The following is a 22,572-nucleotide window of genomic DNA, read 5'->3' on the forward strand; positions in this document are numbered from 1 at the left end:
AGTCTTACCACTCCCTGTATGCGTTGTCCTTGTTTGTACTGATAGTCGTCCTGCACCACTTCAACGCTGAAGACAAACAGTCAGTCAGTTTATCGGACATATTCACAACAGCAATCTAGGACCTGAATATCTACTGGGAGGTAGCAATGGATATTATACAAACTATTCATCCCTTTCAATGAGTACACAGTAAAACCTTCCTTTTTTTGTTTAGCTTTTTTGGCCAATTCTCTAAAAGAAATTCCCTCCTACTTTAGTCGTTATACTGCTGACCCTTATACTGGTTGGTCTTCGGACTGAATGTCCGACCTAGGGAAAGATCCTCAGTGTTACGGATAATGATACATTTACCGTGTACATACCATTTGAGTCTATAAGCACAGTACAGTAAGTTATGTTACTTATCACAGCACATAACACATTGTGGGCCCTATTTTCATTAGTGCTAAAAAATAAAAATAAAACCTCTTCGCCTTTTTTACGCTAGTCGAACCATTTTATTACTAAGAATTTTAGGGATATGGATTTTATTTGAAAATATGTGTCTAGTACCAACTGTAGAAGAATTATGTCACTGACTAAATACAAACAGATGTGTCCAAATCGTCTTTCAATTTCAAAACAACAATGCAGCATTTCCCCTGCTATTGAATAGGTGAAGGACATGATATGTTTACATTTAGAGGGATATATTTGATAAGCAAATAGTCTCAACTTGGATTGTAATGTCAATGTGGTGTAAATCCAGTTTAAGAGACCTTTCCAGCTCACCAAGGAATATATTCTGGGTGTGTGTATGCCATCACATTCTGCCTGACTGCCTGCCAGCTCATTTCAAAGATCAAAGCAAAGCTGCTTAGCTGTCTTTTGGACAACTGCAGAGTACACTTTCCTTCAACAGCCTATAAGGCCATATCCAGACGAGAACGAGACGAGAACATTCTTAGCTGTATCTGCAAAGGTTTTTAATCGTATTGCCGTTTCTGCCACACGGAGCCGGCGTTTTGGGTGACTGAAAACGCTCATTTGTGAAACCGGGTCCCAGAGTGAAGAAATCTGAATAATACGCCACCCTTGCGTCTCTGTGTGTACAACAAATATGCATTTTTTTTTTTATTACATTTTTATCCCTCAATTTTGTAACCCATTTTTTCACCCCTGTGCCAATTATCTAATGTGATCCTGGGCTCTCTACACACCCTCCGCCAACCTAGTCCCCATATATGGGGGACATGGGTAGAGCAACGGACTTGAACTCATGCTTCCTTCCTGCCTGAGTGTCCAAGTTGCTCCTTTACACGTGACAGGGGGAGTTTCCCTGGTTGGACGTAACGCGTCGAAGGAACACGTTATTCCAACCAGTTCCTTTCCCCTCCATCAGGCGCCCCGGCTGGCCAGGGGGAGGCAGTTTGTTTAGAGACCAATACGCATCTTAACTGAAACAATGACGCCGGGCATTATATACTACAGGCGTATTCCGTTAGCCTGGAAACCAGACAAATATGAGACAGGAAAGAATTTCCTGCCACAGGGAAGAAAAAAAATAATATGTATATATATATATATATAGTGACATTAGTCTGGCCATGCCAGGCTAGTATTCCATGGGTGTGTGTGGCGTTTTCGTGGATTCATGTGGACGCACATCATTCATTGAGACGATTCCATGTGTACGTTAAACTTTTGTTTTTAACGTCCTCATGTGGATATGGCCTGAGTTCCTAGCAGATTGAACATAGTAGGTCGCTATTGGATTGAATGACAACTCTATCAGTTAGATCTAAGCAGGGACAGAGGATAGAGACACTGTCATTAATCCATTGACACCTGAGGTTGATTCTACAAATACCTTCTGAATCCCCCCCCTTCTGACTGGGGGGGGGGGGGGGGCAGTCAGAAGTGTCAGAAGCCCCAGAAGAGAATATTTATGTTAAAAGGGGGGGGGGGGGGGGTCAAGAAATAATAATTCAAAATAATAAAAGAAATAGCAGATGTAGGCCTACAAGCTGTGTGTGGTACAAAGGGATGCACTGTGAGAACCACTTGTTCTACATCCTAAGAGTTTTCTATATAGCTAAAATTGAAAATGATAGATCTGGGGGAAACGCACACAAATCACAGTCATCATTACTAATTAATTTCTACCTTCAGAACATCTACAAAGTAGTATAATACATTCTGAGCATAAAGCACCTCCCAGTCACTATTCAGTTCCATGTATAAAGAATGACTCTGCCACTTTATAACTGGACCATTGCTGTTCAGAATAGATGTAAGAGTCAAAACATGTTAGAAGAAATCAGCTGCCACAAAAGCTGATGGTAGCAAAGATGGAACTTGCACAATCGTTAGCAATGAGAGGGAAGCAAATGATTAAGAATCAGTATAAACAGTGTGGGTAAGTAAAATGATAAAAACACAACAAGGACACAATTGTTGCACACCTCTTCCTAAAAACACACAAACAAACAACATAAATAAATAATGGTGGCACGGTGAGCTATACAACGGTGCCATCATGCCACAACAATAGGAACAGCACAACACATACTGAAGAATCATCAAAATATTAATTATTAAAGTGAAAACCCACATAAATAATCATTCTTATATTATTCCTGTGGAGATGGGTATAGTTCAAATTATAATTGTGAACACTTTCCCAAAGCTGGAAAACAGTCTCCAGTCCAGTGTTGGGGCTGTTTTTACATGGCCTGCAAAATGTGTTTAAATCGTGTGCTATTATAGGAAACACCTTTCAGTTTGAGAGATAGTGTGGACAAATATACCAGCATAAATTCAAAACAAGAAGCTTGCTTAATGGTTATTATCCCGCATAATGCACTTACAGCACCTGTAAATAGTGAAAATCGTCAACTAGACATATTACTGTTAATACTTTTTTTCTCCGTCATTCCACCTTTAACTTCACAACACACCAAATCTACATTAGAATTAGAACTACCGTTTGCTACAGAAACACTGCTGACATTATATCAACAAGCCTGCTGATATAATTTACCTTACAGATGCCATTTACTTTGAACTATAAGCTATAACATCTTAGTGTATACAGTATATTAGCTGTGTTAGCTTTACAAAATGTTATGTGTGTAGTATTGTTATCTAGATTGTGGTAAATGCTGTCTGTGGTTGCAGCCATGGGTGATGCCAATGTCTGCAACACACAGAGCGTCAAACCAGTGAAGAGTTGGCGTATAAGGTTTGACCATGCGGCCACCCAGTTGACCCTGTCCTGTCCGGTCGCAGGCCGTGCTGACGATATATAAGGGATGATTTACAATTCTTTGGCTATCATCGGTATGCAACTCGCATAGCGCTGAGTCAGCAGCAAGAGGATTTTAGCGCCTGCCTCCTTAAATTATTCTTTTGTGGAATCGTCAACCTGAGAACGGCACTCCTGCATTCCCCAGACAGTTGGCGGGACTATACACCGGGGGTGGTCGTTGACAAACGCCATGACGGGGGAGTCCCGTCACGTCACGTCAAACGGGAGAGACACATGGTCAGATTTTGCTTTAACTCGTCACTATATTACGACTAGGGTTGGGGACCCGGAAAACGGTACTTTTTCAGACCCGGTTCTGAGGTTCAAGAACCGGAATTGGTTCCATCGTATTTGGAACCGTTTTTTTTTTTATCACACTGTCAGAGCTGGTTATGTGGACTTGACGTCTGCTATACAATTGTATAGTGGTTCTCAAACGTTTTGATTTCACTCTGAGAGTGTACAAATGGAACCGAATGGACCCATTTGGTTCCATTTGTACACTCTCAGAGTTACAGTCCTGTTTGGGTCCATTTGGTTCCATTTGTACACTCTCAGAGTTACAGTCCTGTATGGGTCCATTTGGTTCCATTTGTACACTATCAGAGTTACAGTCCCGTAAGGGTCCATTTGGAACGCCCTATAGGAATCGTTAAAGGGACCGGTTAAAGAATCGGACCGTTAAGAGTGTTTCGTTAAGGAACCGTAATCGTTAACATCCTAAAGGTTCCCAACCCTTATTACGAGATGAGAGTGAGAAAATGTTGGTGAATGGTGATGGCTGTTAATACTGCTACTACAACCACATTAGTAGTCATTTTAGCTCTACTGTGATAGTGCTATGTTAGACTATAACTGCATTGAACATAGGGTACCTGTCGGTGTATTCTTTCACCACATATCGTGACTGTTTGTGGTAGTACTCATGGTCGAAACTCCCCGGTTTGGGCAACATTGACATGGTGACACTGTAGAAAGTGACCTGACAGACCAAAGACATACAGTACAGTGCACAAAGACATACGCACACGTACAGACATGCACATGCATGCACGTGTCAGCACACACACACACACACACACACACACACACACACACACACACACACACACACACACACACACACACATAAAACACAATAGATATTGTAAGACATTAAAGAGCCTGTAAACAGGGCATTTCCTGATGAGGTTTTCTGGGTGGGAATAAACACCTCACCTTAGGGCACACTCAGGTGAGTGGCCTAATACCTAATCCTATAACTACACTAGTCTTCTGTCAAGGTCTATACCCTAGGCCTTATGGGTGCATTTGGTTTATTTTACACTCTCAAGAGTTACATTATTGTTAAACATCTTACTTAATTTACAAGTGACTACACAATTAGCATGGAATTGTGGACAAAATGTTATCCAACGGCAACAAAATATTCTTTAGTTTTTGGGTCCGTGGCTCAAATGCCGAATAAATAATGGACCTTGATATGAAAAGGGTTGAAAACCACTGCCCTAGAGTGAATTTTCATATTTTTCCTAGAACCATTCTTTCACTGCCTTCAGTGGACACCCAAAACCAAATTTTACATAATTATCTTTTTCTTTTCTGTTTTTGGCAGGGTGGATTATAACACTTTGTTATGTTATAACGCTATAACATTATATGGACAAATTCTTATTATATAACAGGTCATTTCGAGGAAGCAATCTGATTGGTTGAAACAACCTTCTAGCCGTGCTTCAAACCAGCATCATGGAACACCTAATTAAAAGCTGTGTTGTTCTCCCAGAGCGCAGCAGACTCGGTGGCTATAGGCTAGCTAGTTTCTTGGGACATTTGTGGTCGTGGTCACTACGACCACAAATGTCCCAAGAAACTAGCCACTACGACGTAGTGGCTTCATCTGTCATTAAAACATTATGATTTTTTGGCGACTATACCTTAGCTTTAAGGGTAACTGTTGTGTCTGCCTGCGTTGCTGCAAGAACGAGCCGAAGGCGAGTTCTGTAAGCAGCGCAGAAGTGTAATATTGCTTAAATATATACTGTAATACTGCTTATAGGCCTACTGATACGGGGGTTAGGATTCTTCCTGTTTACGGGGTCTTTAACAAAGTGGTGGGCTCCACATACAGCAACATAAAGAACAGGTGGGCTCCACATACAGCAACATAAAGAACAGGTGGGCTCCACATACAGCAACATAAAGAACACACATGGACAATATTGGAATGGAATCACACACAACTGTTCTCATGACGTATTTTTGAACCCCATATAGGGTTCAGGAATGACAAGGACAAATGGATCAGACACATGCACGTACACACGCACACGCGCACACACACACACACACACACACACACACACACACACACACACACACACACACAAAATGCAAACAGTATACTGTAAAGACACACATAAAACACAATATGGATAATATATATACAAGCACAGATATGTATTGCATGTGTACACACACACACTCACGCACGCACGACAGACATGGCACACATGTGACAGAAACTCATGTAGAGATATGCATATGGACATGATCTTAGGATCCCCAAATTAATAGTATTTTTGTACAATGTGTTGTGCAACTTGGGGCCTCATTAGCACACAAACTTTGGTCATGGAAATTGTAATTAAAAAGGAAGAAAATACAAACAGCTGAGTTTTCATGTGACAGCAGTGGGGGGCGGGCACAGTATTCCATTACATCACCAGAGCCATTTGGCTACCAGTAGTCTGAGTGCCATATATAGTTAGTGAGTTTGGCTTTGGAACATTTCAGTGGCAACCATGTTACCTCCACAGTCCTGATGAGTATATCACGCTACTTAAATGTTATGGACAAAATTATACCTTTTGTAGAAGAGGAGCAATAACAAAATAAAAATAAAAATGGTGCATTTTATATAGCGCCTTTATCCAAGGCGCTTTACATAGATTGTGCATTACATTCACCCATTCACACACACATTCATACACCGATTGCGGCAGAAGCCATGCAAGGTACCAACCAGCACATCGGGAGCAATTTGGGGTTCAGTGTCTTGCCCAAGGACACTTCGACATGTAGACAGGAGGAGCCGGGATTCGAACCGCCGACCCATGGATCATTGGACGACCTGCTCTACCTCTTGAGCCACAGTCGCCCTGGCCAAGGGTCTATTCATGACTCTATTTGAAATCAGTCTAAATCAATCTTGCAGTGTGATAAGTAGTAACTATAGTGTGAACTGTGAATCAGTCTTCACTTTCCTTCACAGTATACTCTGCATAAGTATAGTGTGTGTATATGTATTATATGTATTCTTTTATCTAATTAAAGTAACTTAATAACATTAAGTTAGTTAAAATCCAAAGTTGTCATGACAGGGAAATTAAGTTGATCTTTTTAAAGCTTAGCACTGTGTAGGCATTTAAGTTTTTATCAAAATGCATTTACTGTATGTACATTTACTGTACTGCTATGTACAGTACTGGCTGTATAAAGTCATGTTTCAATGTTTCTATACAATGTCTTCAAGTGCTTTAACTATCTCCAAAATTCTCCATGTTAAGCTCACTTAAGAATAAGCGTCTGAATTTAGAGTCCAAACAAAGATGTGTGTAGCGCAGTGCAGCAACAGCATCACTACTATGTCATACGACATACGTCACACACACACAGAACATGATTGTCTTACATCATCTTAGTCTTCAGAGACCAGAAATAAGGTCAAATGAAATATGAACCACTACCTAAGCCAACTCCCAACCTCACCCTGCACACTGCAGTACATGCAGAGATATTCCTACACAGAAAATGTTTATTTCACTCCGAGTAATATAGACCCAAATGAAAACCTTGTTTTACACTCCGTTTCTACTGATTCTTACAGAGTATCCATACTGTATACTCACACCAATTCCCCAAATACTATCCAAACAAACTGGCTCTCCTAGCATTATGAACACACAGATAGCATAGTGTAATGTTATTTATTTGCAAGTTTGTCATTTAGCTAATGCTCTTATTCAAGAGCACACGGAATAACGTGTTTTTCCCCTTGCTTCAATATCCCCTTGCTTCAATATCCCCTTGCTTCAATATCCCCTTGCTTCAATATCCCCTTGCTTCAATATCCCCTTGCTTCAATATCCCCTTGCTTCAATGTCCCCATGCTTCCTAGAATGACAGCACTAAACCCAACACAGCCCAAAAGCTAGTGCTCTGTACTGACAGCCATATGCTAATCCCATTAGTCTTACATCACTTGCAGACAGACCTCTGCTACTTTAACGCCAAGCAGTACTGTAACTGCTCACAAATGCCTGCCAAATGACACCCAAGCCTCTCTGATCTCCAAAATGTTCTGCTCAAGCTCCCAGCCATACCTCAACACGCTCCCAGAGAGCCATGGCCATAAATCAACAAACCTCTGATGTCCTTAGCGGAGGCTATCCCTATCTGATCACAAAACACCTTCCATTTGAATACAATTTGCATTAACAAATTGCTCTGGTGATAACACGGAATACAATAAGCATCCAATTGGAGGCTGAATTGCCAGTAAATTGATGTGTGCATGTCTGGAGTCCAAAAACAGCACACCGACAATAAACCCAATATAACCCAAAGGACCAGGCAGGAATCCTAGTCCCACTAAGTGCTTCAACAGTCTATTGGCTTCCTCCCTGGAGTACATTTAACCACTTAGCCAGTCATTACGATGATCACATCCATTGTTATGACAGTCACACATAAACACAGACAGTCATTCATCTCAATACATTCATTCTTCTGTAAATCACTGCAAATTAAATTATCACATTTAATTCACAATTGATGCATTTGGCATTGGTTAAGTTCCACATCACGCCCCTTGGAACGCCGGACTCTCTTTCTGCTCATTCCCCTTCCCTCTGTCCTACTTTACGCCTCACACCTGCCACACCTAACAGAAATGAGGAGCAAAAAGGCAACGGAGAGAAGAATAAAATAGTAGTTTTCTTACCCCTTGAGAGTTCCTTTGCAGAGCCTTCGGTCGTCAGCCTGAATCCACAGGGAGGTCAGCCTAAACCAAGTACTGGGCCATCAAAACCTCCACCACCCATCTCCCACGACCCCCACCTGCCTTTCCTTGATGCCATATAAGGAGAGGGAATAGCCTATATATAACCAGGCAGGCCCCTTCAAGACAGGCTTCTGTGTGCAGGCTTGCTAGTACCAGAGGCCTCTGAATGAAAAGAGCTAGGCCATTACTGTTTTCAACGGCAGCCATGTTGGCTCCACAGCCCTGCTCCAGGGCCGTTGCTAAGTTACAGGAGATCCTAAGGCAATTTTGCATCCCACTATGCTCATCTTATGGAGGGCATTGCTATACATATTTATAGTTAACAAGTGTTATTCTAGATAATATCCTATTGGATCCATAGTACAATCTGATCAAGCTTTTTTAAAGACTCTGCTTAAGATGGGCCAATTTAGTCTATAATAATAATAAAACTATTAAATCAATTCAGTTACCAATTTAATTGATTGACACATATGTGTATGTTGGATTTTAAAAAGTATTCCAAAGGACAGAACAGGCTACATAGAGTTAAGTTCTCAATGCTCTAACTGCGATTTTTTTTTCATACTAACACATTTAACAACAGCATGCTTAATATGTATATACTTATAAAAAGTCCCTAGCTGCAAATTAGGGTCTAGATCACTTCTGCACATCTCTCTTAAACATCCTAAGACGCAGGGCTACAAGCTGAACTTTAACCAGGGCCTATTTATAAAAGTAGCTACAGTTACAGAGCAGGACTATTCCTGACTCTGCTGAGGGACAGCAAGACACATTTCACTTCAGAGCAAACCCTAAATAATATGGGAGAATGGTGGTAGGTACAGACTGTATGGGGAAAGGGTACCAGAGAAAAACATGGGAGAAAGGCAGGAAAAAGTATTTGTGAGAGTCAAGGAGAATGTGACAGAGAGAGAGAGAGAGAGAGAGAGAGAGAGAAAGAAATCCAAGCCAATTGTTTTATGTAAATACAGGAATAACTGAATAATGGTGCATGGAGTGCAGGTAATCTTCCGCCTGATGTATAGGCCTACTTGCACCGACGTGTCTCACACCGTAAATAGATCTATACATTATGCAATATTACAAGCTTACAATACAGTGTGTCACAGACGCAGAAAGAGTCCCTGCATGTTGTGAGCTTATAGAGCTGCCATTTTGGGTGCGAGAAGATAGACGCACAAGTACTGTAAGTTCAAATCAGTTTTTTTTCCCTTTCCTTCAGTGTGACAAGTTGCAAATATCAACACGTGTCTCACAACACGTACTGCCCTTCACTAATTTAAAAGCTGAGTACACATTGCACAGTAGGATAATCTACTGCCTGGGGGGGGCTTACCTATCATTGAGGTATTAAGGCACTCTCATCCACCTCTGGTACAGCCTGGCATACATACGGGACACAGAGAGAGAGAACAGATGTGGTGGGTTTATGAGATTTGCGCAGGAGTATTATTATTTTTTTCTCCTCCTTGATTTCTATTCTGTGCACATCTCTTCTGTTATGTTCACTGTTCCCTCTGCCCGTTCTCTGTACGTGTGCGTGTGCGTGTGTGTGTGTGTGTGTAGACCTGAGAACCGTTAGGATAACTGTTTATGAACCAACTTATTCTATCATGTTATCATTGTTGACAGACTGTAGGCCTACATACTGCATATTTATTCATTAAGGATAATTTGCTGAGTGTAATGTAGCCTACTAGCATTCGAATTCATTCATTCATTCATTCATTCAAATCTTTGACAAACTATAAGAAATATTCCCTAATATATTCATTGGCCATAGACTATTACTATTTTTTTGTTTTATTTATTTGCACAATAAAAACAGTACAAAAAGGTAACAGTATAAAAAGGTAAAGGAGAAAAATAAGTGCAGGTGAGAAAAGAAACCCATAAAGGGCTTATATACATGTATGGTTCTCACCCAAGATAAACAAATAGTAAGTTAGACAAAGTAATCAAACATAAGGTATGGCAAACAACATTGTATATGTAGATGGACATATTATGTCCATTCATATATTCAATGGTCAGAATGTTGACACTTTTACGGTTTCATTCAGAGACCCATACCCATTTCAGATAGTGCTAGAATCTAAGCTTAACACGATTTATTTGTCATCTTTTTCTTTTCTTTTTAACTACCTCTCTCTCCCTCTTTCAACCTTGTTGCTGCTATGATGACAGTCTGATGTTATCCTGTCTCATCTTATGAGTTGTCAGAGAGAGCCCTCTACTGGTCATAGTGAGGCTTGTAACATCATGCATGACTTGGACAGTTGGGGCTCCACTGGGAGGTAGCCCCATAGATCTATGGGTAGCCCTGCCTGAAGTGAAGGGAAAAGTAGTAGTACATTATCATTCTAATGTCAACGAAATGTAAATATTATCATTAGTGGTGCAGTGAAGTTTGGGTAATTGTCGTCATAGCATTATACGACGACAGCCTATTATCTATTAATTACACCACACCAGTGCAGCTGGACCCAAATGTAAACAAGCCATCGTTCTTTTCTGGGTATTATTTTGTTTCAATACTCTTCTTCTTTCCGAGGCTATTAAAGCACAGGTCCTTGACCTGTGCTTTCCACGAACTGTGCTTATATAGTCTACAAACTGTTAAGAAAATGTTCAATCAGTCAAAACCGTTTATTTTCACCAAGCTGGCCCTAAAATAATGAACTACATAAATACATAAAACTACGTCTACCAAAGGAGGAGCGGAGGTGCGCGGCCGCGGCGCGTGCGTGCGTCACGTGACGACGCAGGATCACGTGACAGATTCTGGGACGTACTGTAACAAGACAAGTGGTTTTGGCTCCGTCTTTTTGGCAAATCTAGAACTTCCTGTTTGAGAGCTAGCAAATTTAAGACATCCGGTTGCTTTCAGAATAAAAGCGTCGTTAATTAAATAATGATTACATTACATTATTAGTATTATTATTACATTACAGTTATTGTGAAGACACACATTATGTTTCTGTGTAAAAATAAGTAATGAAATAACGTAAAAAAGTTATCTAAATGGATAAATGCCCAAGTCATGCACTGGAGTGCCCAAGTCCATTCACTGCCTGATTATACAGCTGAATTCAATCAGACCAGAAATAAAAGTCTGGGTTTCCGAGGCTAATCAGACCACGTGGATGTAGCAGACGCCACAACATTACTTCCAACAGGTAACGTCGTTTTTTGTTCACCGTTACGTTAATGTATATCGTTATTAACAACTCTAGATTTTTTTTATAATTGGATGAATCTAGAGTTGCAATACCCTCCGTTGACTCCCTACTCATCCACATTGCGTTTGCGATCTGCTTGTATGAAACGACGTGAACTCACCATCATTGCAGCTCTAGGCCAAACTTGAATTATCCTCTTTCAATCTGCCGAGCTTGTTTTTCATAAAAATCCACCGTAGACATGTTATGAGCTACTTTCTGTCAAGAAATTCTGTTCAAGTGATTCTTTTTCTAAGTGCTGGAGTTTGGAAGCGCTCGTCGTAAGTCACTGAACGTCCCTGCATGCATCTGTTTCGCATTTGCACATAATGCAGGAGGCAGCAGCGCGACCCCTTAAAAAAAACGAGCGCTTCTAAACTCCAACATTTCTTCTTCTTGACAGAAAGTAGCTCATAACATGTCTACGGGGGATTTTTATGAAAAACAAGCTTTGCAGATTGAAAGAGAATAATTCAAGATTGGACTACAGCTGCAATGTTGGTGAGTTTAACGTCGTTTAAGACGAGCAGATCGCAAACGCAAAATGATGAGTGGGGAGTCAATGGAGGGTATTGCAACTCTAGATTCATCCCATTATAAAAAAAATCTAGCGTGGCAAATTGCGGCTAGCACACACGCTCGCAGAACATGTCTTGTGGTACCTTGTCATATGAAACTAATTCCTGAATGGTAGACTGATATTGTAACAAGATCTAGTTTTCAGGCCTAGTGTTGAGAGAAACCAGTCATTCACATATTTGAATGGATTGTGTAGAATTCCACTTTTTTGTGGCAGAGTAGTAGGAAACGACAAAGTGTTATGCACACCTGATAATCTCAGACGGGTGTGTAGGCAGGGATCTAAGTAGATTTTGTCTCAACTGGCAGATAAAAAGTTCTATAAAAGGTTAAAAAGTGATCCCACAGTATCATTTCAACGTGAGATATTCATCTTTTTAGAGAATGCAAGAATCAATGATCTCATCTCACAACCTGAATTTGACTTTTTGTATAACAAACATCCAGTCCGACCTGTGTTTTACACCCTTCCAAAGATTCACAAAACAATGATTGATCCACCTGGACGACCAATTGTGGCACAGATAAATTCCCTTTTATCTCCTTTGTCAGAATATGTAGATTGTTTTATTAAACCCTTGGTTCACAAATTACCTTCATACATTAGGGACTCTACTGATTTTATTACCAACATTTCTGACATTTCTGATTTACCCGAGGACATTTGGTTACTCACCCTAGACGTCACTAGCCTATATACTAACATAGCACATGATGCTGGTCTGGAAGCTCTAAAGTATTATCTGTCTAGTCGAGACCACCCAGCTATACCACCTGATGAATTCATCATTGATTTGGCTTCATATGTCTTGAAGTACAACTACTTTAGTTTTGACAATGAATTTTATTTGCAAGTATCTGGTACATCTATGGGTTCAATTTTTGCACCTAATTTTGCTAACCTGTTTATGGGGCATTTTGAGGAAAAGTGTGTTTATGACTCTACAAAGAACATATACCAACAAAACATTATTAAATGGTATCGATACATTGATGACATTTGCTGTGTATTTAAAGGTAATTCAGATGAAGTCCAACACTTTGTAACATTATTAAATAGTTTTGATTCTAATCTAAAGTTCACTATGGAATGTAGTCAGTCCCGGGTACACTTTCTAGATATGTGGATACAGTTAAATGATGGCAATCTGTCAACCACCCTATATCAGAAAGAAACTGATCGAAATACTCTTATTGGCCACTAGCAATCACCCCCCTGCTCTCATCAAGTCCCTGCCCATTAGTCAGTTTTATAGACTGAGACGTGTTTGTTCCTCCACTGAGGATTTTATTGACAAATCGTCAGAGATGAAAGTCAAGTTTACCCAAAGAGGGCATGACATTGAAAACGTTGAGAAAGCATATACATTGGCTCTACAGAAGCCCCGTACAGAACTGTTGACAAAAACAAAGAGAAAAGAAAAAAAGTTTTCGGTAACATGTGTCACCACATATTCTCCTCACTCTCGTGAGATAAAGGCTATGTTCAAAAAGCACTGGCACATTTTAACCTCTGACCCTGAATTATTGGCATTATTTAAGTACCCTCCCTTGTTTTCTTTTAAACGAGGAAAACATTTAAAAGACCAACTTGTACATTCTGACTTTCAGTCCCCTAAGGTTTCACTTAGACAGACCTTATTGAGTCCTCTGCCACAGGGCAATTATCCATGTGGCCATTGTGCCCAGTGTGGCAATACACACAAGACGTCCTCTTTTAATCACCCCCACACTGGCAAGAAGTTCAAGATTAACAGCATTATAACTTGTGTCTCAACCCATGTGGTATACATGATCAAATGTCCTTGTGGTTTAGCATATATTGGGAAAACTACTAGACAGTTAAAACAGAGAATGAGCGAACATAAGAGCTCTATTCGAAGAAATGACCGTGAATATCCTGTTGCCATTCATTTCAATGATCTTAAACATGACATCTCCACTTTTCGCTTTATTGGTATAGAACAAGTCAAACTACCAGCCAGAGGTGGTAACCATGATGTCCTGCTCAAACAACGCGAAGCGTACTGGATACACACATTGCAAACTCTCTACCCGAAAGGTTTGAATGATGAGCTATTATTAAATGTTATGCTGTAATCCATAAACTGTATTTATTATGTCATTGATTTGAACTTCATGTCCAGTGGGGTACTAAAAGCACCATGTGTCTTTTTTCTATCCATTATGTCCACTCTTGTTTGAGTATGGACTTTTTTGACATTTATTTACTTATTAATTCATTCTATGTTGATTTCCTTATGTATTATGGCATGACTTATATATTATTCCCTGTATTATTGTAATTGGTGACTTTCAATAATATACTAGGAATGTTCTATAGAAGTACTGCACCTTTAAGTCACATGACTGGGTTCTTCACAGCTGCTATCTATTGAATGATTACTATATACAATTTGATTGGTTGTTCAAACCTACTGTTGTGTATTTAATGAATGTCAGCCTGTTCTCAAACTATGCTTGAAGAAGGCTGAAAGGCCGAAACGTTGCAATCTGACTCTTTAAAATAAAGTTCTTGAACCAGCAAGTGGCAGTGTGCGGGTCTCTCCTCCTTCCTCATAACGTTTGCTGTACTGCCAGGACCTATACGCACCTGCTATAAAACTGAACCAGGTGTGCGGAAGTCATCCCTTGAATAGGGATCTAAGTACAAAATGACCTGCACGCCATCTACAGCTAGTACAATTACGTTACAATAAGGACAACTTTATTTAAGCAACGTTTTATAGACTTTTAACAGCGGGCAACAGCCAGACGAATTTTCCGAAGTGCATTATTTGTCAATGGGACCCAGCAACTACTGGCGATAGTAGGCGAACAGGCGATGGTTGAAAAGTGGGCGGAATAACGTCGGCCGAAAAGATAAAAATAATTAATCTTTTGAGCGACGTCGCCCGGCCATAGTGGGCGATTGGGAGATAGACAATGAAATTCAAGCGATGCTCGCCGTTGGTCTCTAAGGTCTCCCGCTGTTAAAACGTACTGTCAGGCATCTGGTTGCAGAGTAGTAGAATGAGAATTTTCCCATGTTTGTTCTACATTTGGGTGGTACCATGGTTGCTCCCTCTAGTGCTGCTGTGGGTGTCACTCACTTTGGAGAAGTAGTTAATATGAGGGTCCTGTCCTTTGATCATCTATATGTCAAACCTGATCACAGTTAAATCCATTTGTCAAGTCAAATGTCATGATGGTGGTGACAACCGTAGTGTAGGCTACTGGCCATTTGTCGACAACAATAAAAGGCCACTGAGGCACCAGGTATCGTGAATCTTATGCAGGGATAAATTAGTCCAATGTCCAAGCAGCTCTTGCAGGTTGGTGGTATTTTATTCCAGAACCAAAATGGTTTTTATTTGACTTTACTTAATTGTGTTATTTTTTCTCCCAGCCAACCCCCCCCCCCCCCCCCCCCTGCAGCAAACTCTCCTCAGAGAGTACCTCAACCCTCCATGGGGACCACCATAACCCAGGCCTCTGGTCAACCAACCAGCCAGGTCTGGCTTGGGTGTCCGTCCCCCCCCCCCGAATCCTAACCACTAGGACAATCAGGGATTGGCCGTACTGCAGCTACAAGACACCGCTCCCCCTTTAGGAGTCATGGGCATGGCCACGGAGCTCTTAGCTACACCCGACAGACCCTCCGGGACACTTGGGACTTTGTAAAGGTTTTTATTCATTTAACTTAAAGGGCCACTTCACCTCTGGAAGAAAATCCAGTCACTCAATGTTAACACAGCCGACGCGAATCGCGTATCAATACGTTATCAATTAATCAAACGTCGGGTGCGGATCACGTATCAATACGTTTCAATCACTTTTTTATAGCATACTTTCATTCATCTTTTTACCCACCCGGACAATGAAGAACCATCGCCCTATCATTGTTGCTTAGTCCCGCTCACGTGATCAGAAAAAAAAAACAAAAAAAAAAAAAACCCTCCACTCGTGAAAACAGGAGGGCGGGCCGCTTGGATGCGCCCATGCCGATCTAGTCTGTGTGTGAAAAGAATCAAATTTCACCTAACCTCGCCTCACCAGGCTTTCCTCCACCTATTGGCTTTTATACTCGATTCCCCCCTCCCCTCCTGTTTCTCCTGCAGGAGGAGGGCCTTGCGAGATGGGGGCTCATGTCTCGGAAAAAAACATGAACGAAACGCTGTTACGCTGCCTAACACATGATCTGCAGATTCTGCACCAGATCGGCATTGCTGCAACACACATGGACAGATGCATGTTTACTTCTTCATACTGTAGCGACCAAACGATCCCCGAGCCTACAATACTACGAACTAACAAACGAACTACAGTATCGAGGGGCCGCCATGACAACAGACAGTCTACCGTTGGTGGATCACGTATCGCCATGCAGAGCAGTCATAATCGGAGATCGCTCAGACGTGTGATTGTAACGCTTTTTTATTCATTATAATTGTAGTGATAAGACCGCAATGAACGCGTCGGGGACGTAATCGACCCGGGTGTAATGTATAACGAACTTTTCCGCGTCCTAAACCGTGCATGCCCAGGCATGTTCCCTATACTAGCTTGAAAAACAAAATCAGCTCATGATGACAACGCGTCTCACCGTTATACTATAGTTCTGAACCGAACGGTGGAATGGGACTTTTTATAGCCGTACGATCAAGACTTTTGCTGCCCAATGTGCCCATGACCCCCCCCCCCCCCCCCCCAATGTTACTGCGATCAAAACAATGAAAGCAGTGAATCATCATCATCATCTAAAGGATGCAGAGTTATGAAGGTTTATAGTCAGACATTGACAGGCAGATATAACAATAAACACAATAAATATGCTATACATCCTATACACCGAATGAAAGCCCTGAATGTGTACTTTTACGAGGAAAAGAGTAAACATTGATCCCATGTACAGTCTGTCATAAATTGGTTACTGGGTGGATGCACATTGCGCCCACCAGATATAACTGCAGAGAAGACATGGACCCGGTGCAACTGTTCTCTACAGTTGCGCGGTGCAACTGTAGAGAACAGTTGCACCGCTCACTTCACAGGGGTGTGATTTTTATTATTACAGTAGAAGTTTACAGACCAAACTGTAAATAAAAGGTTTACATGACTTTCTGCCTCAGTCCGTATATAGCGAGCTGTAGTGAATAAGTACAGAACAGTTGCAACGCTCACTTCACAGGGGTGTGATTTTTATTATTACAGTAGAAGTTTACAGACCAAACTGTAAATAAAAGGTTTACATGACTTTCTGCCTCAGTCCGTATATAGCGACCTGTATTGAATAAGCAGAGAACAGAATATGGGACAGAGTTGCACCACTCACTTCACATGGGTGTGATTTTTATTATTACTACAGTAGAAGTTTTTTTCTTATGAAAGCAGAGAGTCTTCTGTTTCATACGGTATATAGTATTTATATGTCGCTATAGGCCTTATTTTGTGAATATTGAGGAGTTCACGTCCATGTCTTCTCTGAAGTTATCTGGTGGGCACAAGCTGCATTCAATAACCAATTACTGTCTAACTGTACATGGGATCAATGTTTACTCTTTTCCTCGTAAAAGTACACATTCAGGGCTTTCATTCGGTGTATAGGATGTATAGGATATTTATTGGGTTCAATTTTATATCTGCCTGTCAATGTCTCTGACTTTAAACCATCCATAACTCTGCTCGCTGTTCAAGATAACCACTTCCAGGCAAATGCAGGTGTTGCAAAAAGGTCAATATCTCCAGAATGGAACATGGTAAAATCAAAATGTATTTTTTAAATTGAAGTGGACAAGTTCAGCTTTCTTTTGATGTATGCGTGTGATTCTCGCTATAAGAGAACATTTTGCTGTGGGCCCCCGAACAAGGCCTTTGTGCAATGTTAAACGGTAGCAACATCCAAATAGGCCTGTCGAGATCTTGTAGCAATCAAAGTGTTAATGGTATTTGTAATAGATAACAGTAGCACAATTTGAAATTTGCACCCTTTGACCAGAAAAATAATGAAGTCTGTGTATTTGACTAGGGGTTGACTGGATTGCTGAATTCCTACAATGCCCATAATGCTTTGCTGCGCTGTTCCTCAGGGGGAGGCTGCGTAGGTGGGCCCGTAGGTGTGACTTTATGATCTTTATCCTCCCATTTTCTACAAACAACAAATGCACATGGAAGTGACCCAGTGTTGCCATGTCTGCTTATTATAAGCAACTTTGGGTTATTGTTGTTGCTTGTAAATATTGGTGGTTCAGTCACTGGTTGATTCTTTTTTTTGGCTTGTTTCTAAAATGTAGTTGATATTTGGGCTTTCATCCAAATGTTTTTCACACCAGTGGTTCTCCATGAACATGCCAAGGACCCCCAAATTAATTTGTATTTTTCCACGTAATTTGTGCCATGGAGCCCTGTATTAGATGTGTTGTTAAAATATTTCAAAGATATTCCACATTTGCACTTTATCCACTCAAGATTTATTTTGAAAATAGCCGGCTTATGTGCCTAATAGGCACATAATATAAATAACCAAAAATATATGTGCATATTGTTTTGAGGCTTGTTTGCACTTTGCATGGACATGGTTGCTTATTTCTCTCACAAAGTCAAAGACCTGGCAACCTTCACCGCGGGTGCATTTTTGCGAGAATAATATCAAACCCCACGTTGACTGTATCCACTTTTTGCTAGCCTTTTTCGAGTGGATGACAAACACGACATGAAGCCATGTGTTCCTTCTTGTATAACGTGAAGTCTGCTTCTCCTTTTTCTTGAACCAGTAAACGGTTGGACATTAGATTTGTTTTGGAAGAAAGTATTCACTCTTCAGGAATTAGACAGAGCCGCTGCAGTGCATCATGCCGTCTTTAAGGTTGAAAATTGTCATGTAGCTTTTTATAGCAAAGCAAACTAAATATATATATATATATATATATATATGCTAAATTTGCATAGTATCACTAAACAAACGTGTTTTTCCTCAGAATTGTTTCGTCATTCCCACACCATGAAGAAAGTCTGTGATTGACACTGAAGGGAGATATAATGCATTTTATAATAAAACAAAACGTACGTTTCATATTCGACTCCCAATAATTTCAGAGAACATGTTTCATTGTAACCATGTGTCATCATGCTTTTAATTAGTGGATATTGTAACATAGGCCATCAAATCCCCAGCAAAATGATTACATGGAGAGAATGTATACAACACGTTATGCAATATGCAATTTCTGCCAAATGAAATCGTTCAAATGAACACTAGATGGAATTTGGGGTGCAACCTTTTTTTTTCATTGTTTACAATAGTCAATATGCAGCAAGCAGGTGTACATCATGTAAACGTTTTATTAGATAACTTCATTATAGCTGTTTTCAGAGTTTTTAAATTACATGGAAGGCTTGGAAAAGGGAATGTTCTTCTACCGAAAATAACAGACCTACAAGCTCACAAAGTGTCGAATCTGCGATGCGCTGTGAGCTTGTAGACCTATTTTCGGGACCCAACGTAACAATAAGATAGAACATGGCTGCGTCTATGAACTGGAATCTTGATGTAACAAGTCTACGTACTACGACAGTGAACTATACACATAGCTACTATCCTAACTTTATAAATCTCTCACATTAAAGCAATCGATTGCTAGAGTATGCAAGTTTACATAATGTTTACACTTTGCAGAAATACAGCCATGGTTCACATGACGCTCGTATGACAGTCAGGGCTACATAAATAATACTTATTTGATCAAGTAAAAAATATCCAGGGCCAGGCTGCCCTGTATGCTCGTTTCATCTGCGCCGGGGTTGCTCTATCTGTGTATTCCGGTTCAAATAAATATTGTCCATGGATTGAGTCTGATTGAGTCCGTGGATCAGTATCACTCTGCACTTCAGACGCCATGATAGTACACAAACAATATGAGGAATGCAACGGTGGGGGTGGCCTGGGGTTGTAGGTGGAACGGAATAGAGACTAGGGACACCCCTCGGGGCTGTCTTCAGGTGTAGGTGTAGCCGTGTGTAGGTGACGCGCATACTCTACGGTGACGCGAGGTTAGACTGTTGTAGTCCGGAGGGGAGGGGCCATGAGCATTCTGACGTAGATAAAATGAATTCCTGACCAGGATATCTGAAAACAGGGATTGCGCACACAAAAACCCAGGAAAAGTGTTTCTAGTGTCCTAAACATCATTAAAATAAGATCAGGTTGTGTCAGGGGTGAAGTGACCCTTTAAGGTCTACAAAAACAAGACTAAAGTGCTGCTGTGTATTGTGTCAAATCAGAGAGAGAGAGAGAGAGAGAGGTTCTTGGTTTATCTATGATGACCCTAGATTACTATTTCTATGCATTTTGTTTTCCTTGCTTACTGTAAGATGCTCTGCTAAATGCCTTGGGTCCCCCTGCAGCAAACTCTCCTCAGAGAGTACCTCAACCCTCCATGGGGACCACCATAACCCAGGCCTCTGGTCAACCAACCAGCCAGGTCTGGCTTGGGTCCCCCCCCCCCTGCAGCAAACTCTCCTCAGAGTACCTCAACCCTCATGGGAACCACCATAACCCAGGCCTCTGGTCAACCAACCAACCAGCCAGGTCTGGCTTGGGTCCCCCCCCCCCCCCCCTGCAGCAAACTCTCCTCAGAGTACCTCAACCCTCCACGGCTGCAGAGCTGCTGATTAAGTGCACAGCGACAGGCATTCAGATGCAGTGTCTCATGAAGTACTTCACCTCCGAAATGAACGTCACCATAACCCAGGCCTCTGGTCAACCAACCAGCCAGGTCTGGCTTGGGTCCCCCCCCCCCCCCCCCCCCTGCAGCAAACTCTCCTCAGAGTACCTCAACCCTCATGGGAACCACCATAACCCAGGCCTCTGGTCAACCAGCCAGGTCTGGCTTGGGTCCCCCCCCCCCCCCCCCCCCCTGCAGCAAACTCTCCTCAGAGTACCTCAACCCTCATGGGGACCACCATAACCCAGGCCTCTGGTCAACCAACCAGCCAGGTGTGGCTTGGGTCCCCCCCCCCCCCCTGCAGCAAACTCTCCTCAGAGTACCTCAACCCTCCATGGGGACCACCATAACCCAGGCCTCTGGTCAACCAACCAGCCAGGTCTGGCTTGGGTCCCCCCCCCCCCCCCTGCAGCAAACTCTCCTCAGAGTACCTCAACCCTCCACGGCTGCAGAGCTGCTGATTAAGTGCACAGCGACAGGCATTCAGATGCAGTGTCTCATGAAGTACTTCACCTCCGAAATGAACGTCACCATAACCCAGGCCTCTGGTCAACCAACCAGCCAGGTCTGGCTTGGGCCCCCCCCCCTGCAGCAAACTCTCCTCAGAGTACCTCAACCCTCATGGGAACCACCATAACCCAGGCCTCTGGTCAACCAACCAGCCAGGTCTGGCTTGGGTCCCCCCCCCCCCCCCCCCCCCCGCAGCAAACTCTCCTCAGAGTACCTCAACCCTCATGGGGACCACCATAACCCAGGCCTCTGGTCAACCAACCAGCCAGGTCTGGCTTGGGTCCCCCCCCCCCCCCCCCTGCAGCAAACTCTCCTCAGAGTACCTCAACCCTCCATGGGGACCACCATAACCCAGGCCTCTGGTCAACCAACCAGCCAGGTCTGGCTTGGGTCCCCCCCCCCTGCAGCAAACTCTCCTCAGAGTACCTCAACCCTCATGGGAACCACCATAACCCAGGCCTCTGGTCAACCAACCAGCCAGGTCTGGCTTGGGTCCCCCCCCCCCTGCAGCAAACTCTCCTCAGAGTACCTCAACCCTCATGGGGACCACCATAACCCAGGCCTCTGGTCAACCAACCAGCCAGGTCTGGCTTGGGTCCCCCCCCCCCCTGCAGCAAACTCTCCTCAGAGTACCTCAACCCTCATGGGGACCACCATAACCCAGGCCTCTGGTCAACCAACCAGCCAGGTCTGGCTTGGGTCCCCCCCCCCCTGCAGCAAACTCTCCTCAGAGTACCTCAACCCTCCATGGGGACCACCATAACCCAGGCCTCTGGTCAACCAACCAGCCAGGTCTGGCTTGGGTGTCCGTCCCCCCCCCCCCCCTGCAGCAAACTCTCCTCAGAGTCTTCAATGTAACATTATGTTCTCTTCCAGGTTAATTGCTGCGTCATTGGCACGGCTTCAGCAAATAGGAAGTAGTCGTCGTCGGGATTATTGTACTTTATGGGGAAACTAAGCAGCATTTGTTTTTTAACATTTTCAATTGAAAATGACTGATTTTTAACATTTTCAATAAAAGTTTTTGGACAAAGTTCTGTGTATTCTGGAAAGTTGTTTAATCGGTACACATATTTGCGCAAAGGCTATATGACGGTCAAACGCATATTTTTGGTGTGTGCAAACCCTTATAGTAAGAGAAATCTATGAAAATCTGGGAACTAAATCGTTACCAAGAAA

At 42.2% G+C, this 22,572-nt stretch overlaps 1 protein-coding gene across 2 annotated transcripts in view; it reads right to left on the reverse strand.

Annotated features, from left to right (window-relative positions):
• Nucleotides 1-8,399, reverse strand: part of myom2b (myomesin 2b) — a 74,286-nt gene extending 65,887 nt beyond the window's left edge. Inside the window, exons 1-3 of one of the 2 annotated variants that reach the window (XM_079497653.1) lie at nt 8,295-8,399; nt 4,165-4,271; nt 9-66 (exon numbers count right to left, since the gene is read on the reverse strand). In XM_079497653.1, the coding sequence (XP_079353779.1) occupies nt 9-66; nt 4,165-4,250 (144 nt within the window). In that variant the 5' untranslated portion in view covers nt 4,251-4,271; nt 8,295-8,399. The remainder of the gene's footprint in view (nt 1-8; nt 67-4,164; nt 4,272-8,294) is intronic. The other variant, XM_079497652.1, reaches the window with a different exon arrangement.
• Nucleotides 8,400-22,572: the final 14,173 nt, after the last annotated feature.

The sequence above is a fragment of the Electrona antarctica genome, assembly GCF_951216825.1.
Source record: "Electrona antarctica genome assembly, chromosome: 3".
NCBI lineage: Eukaryota > Metazoa > Chordata > Actinopteri > Myctophiformes > Myctophidae > Electrona > Electrona antarctica.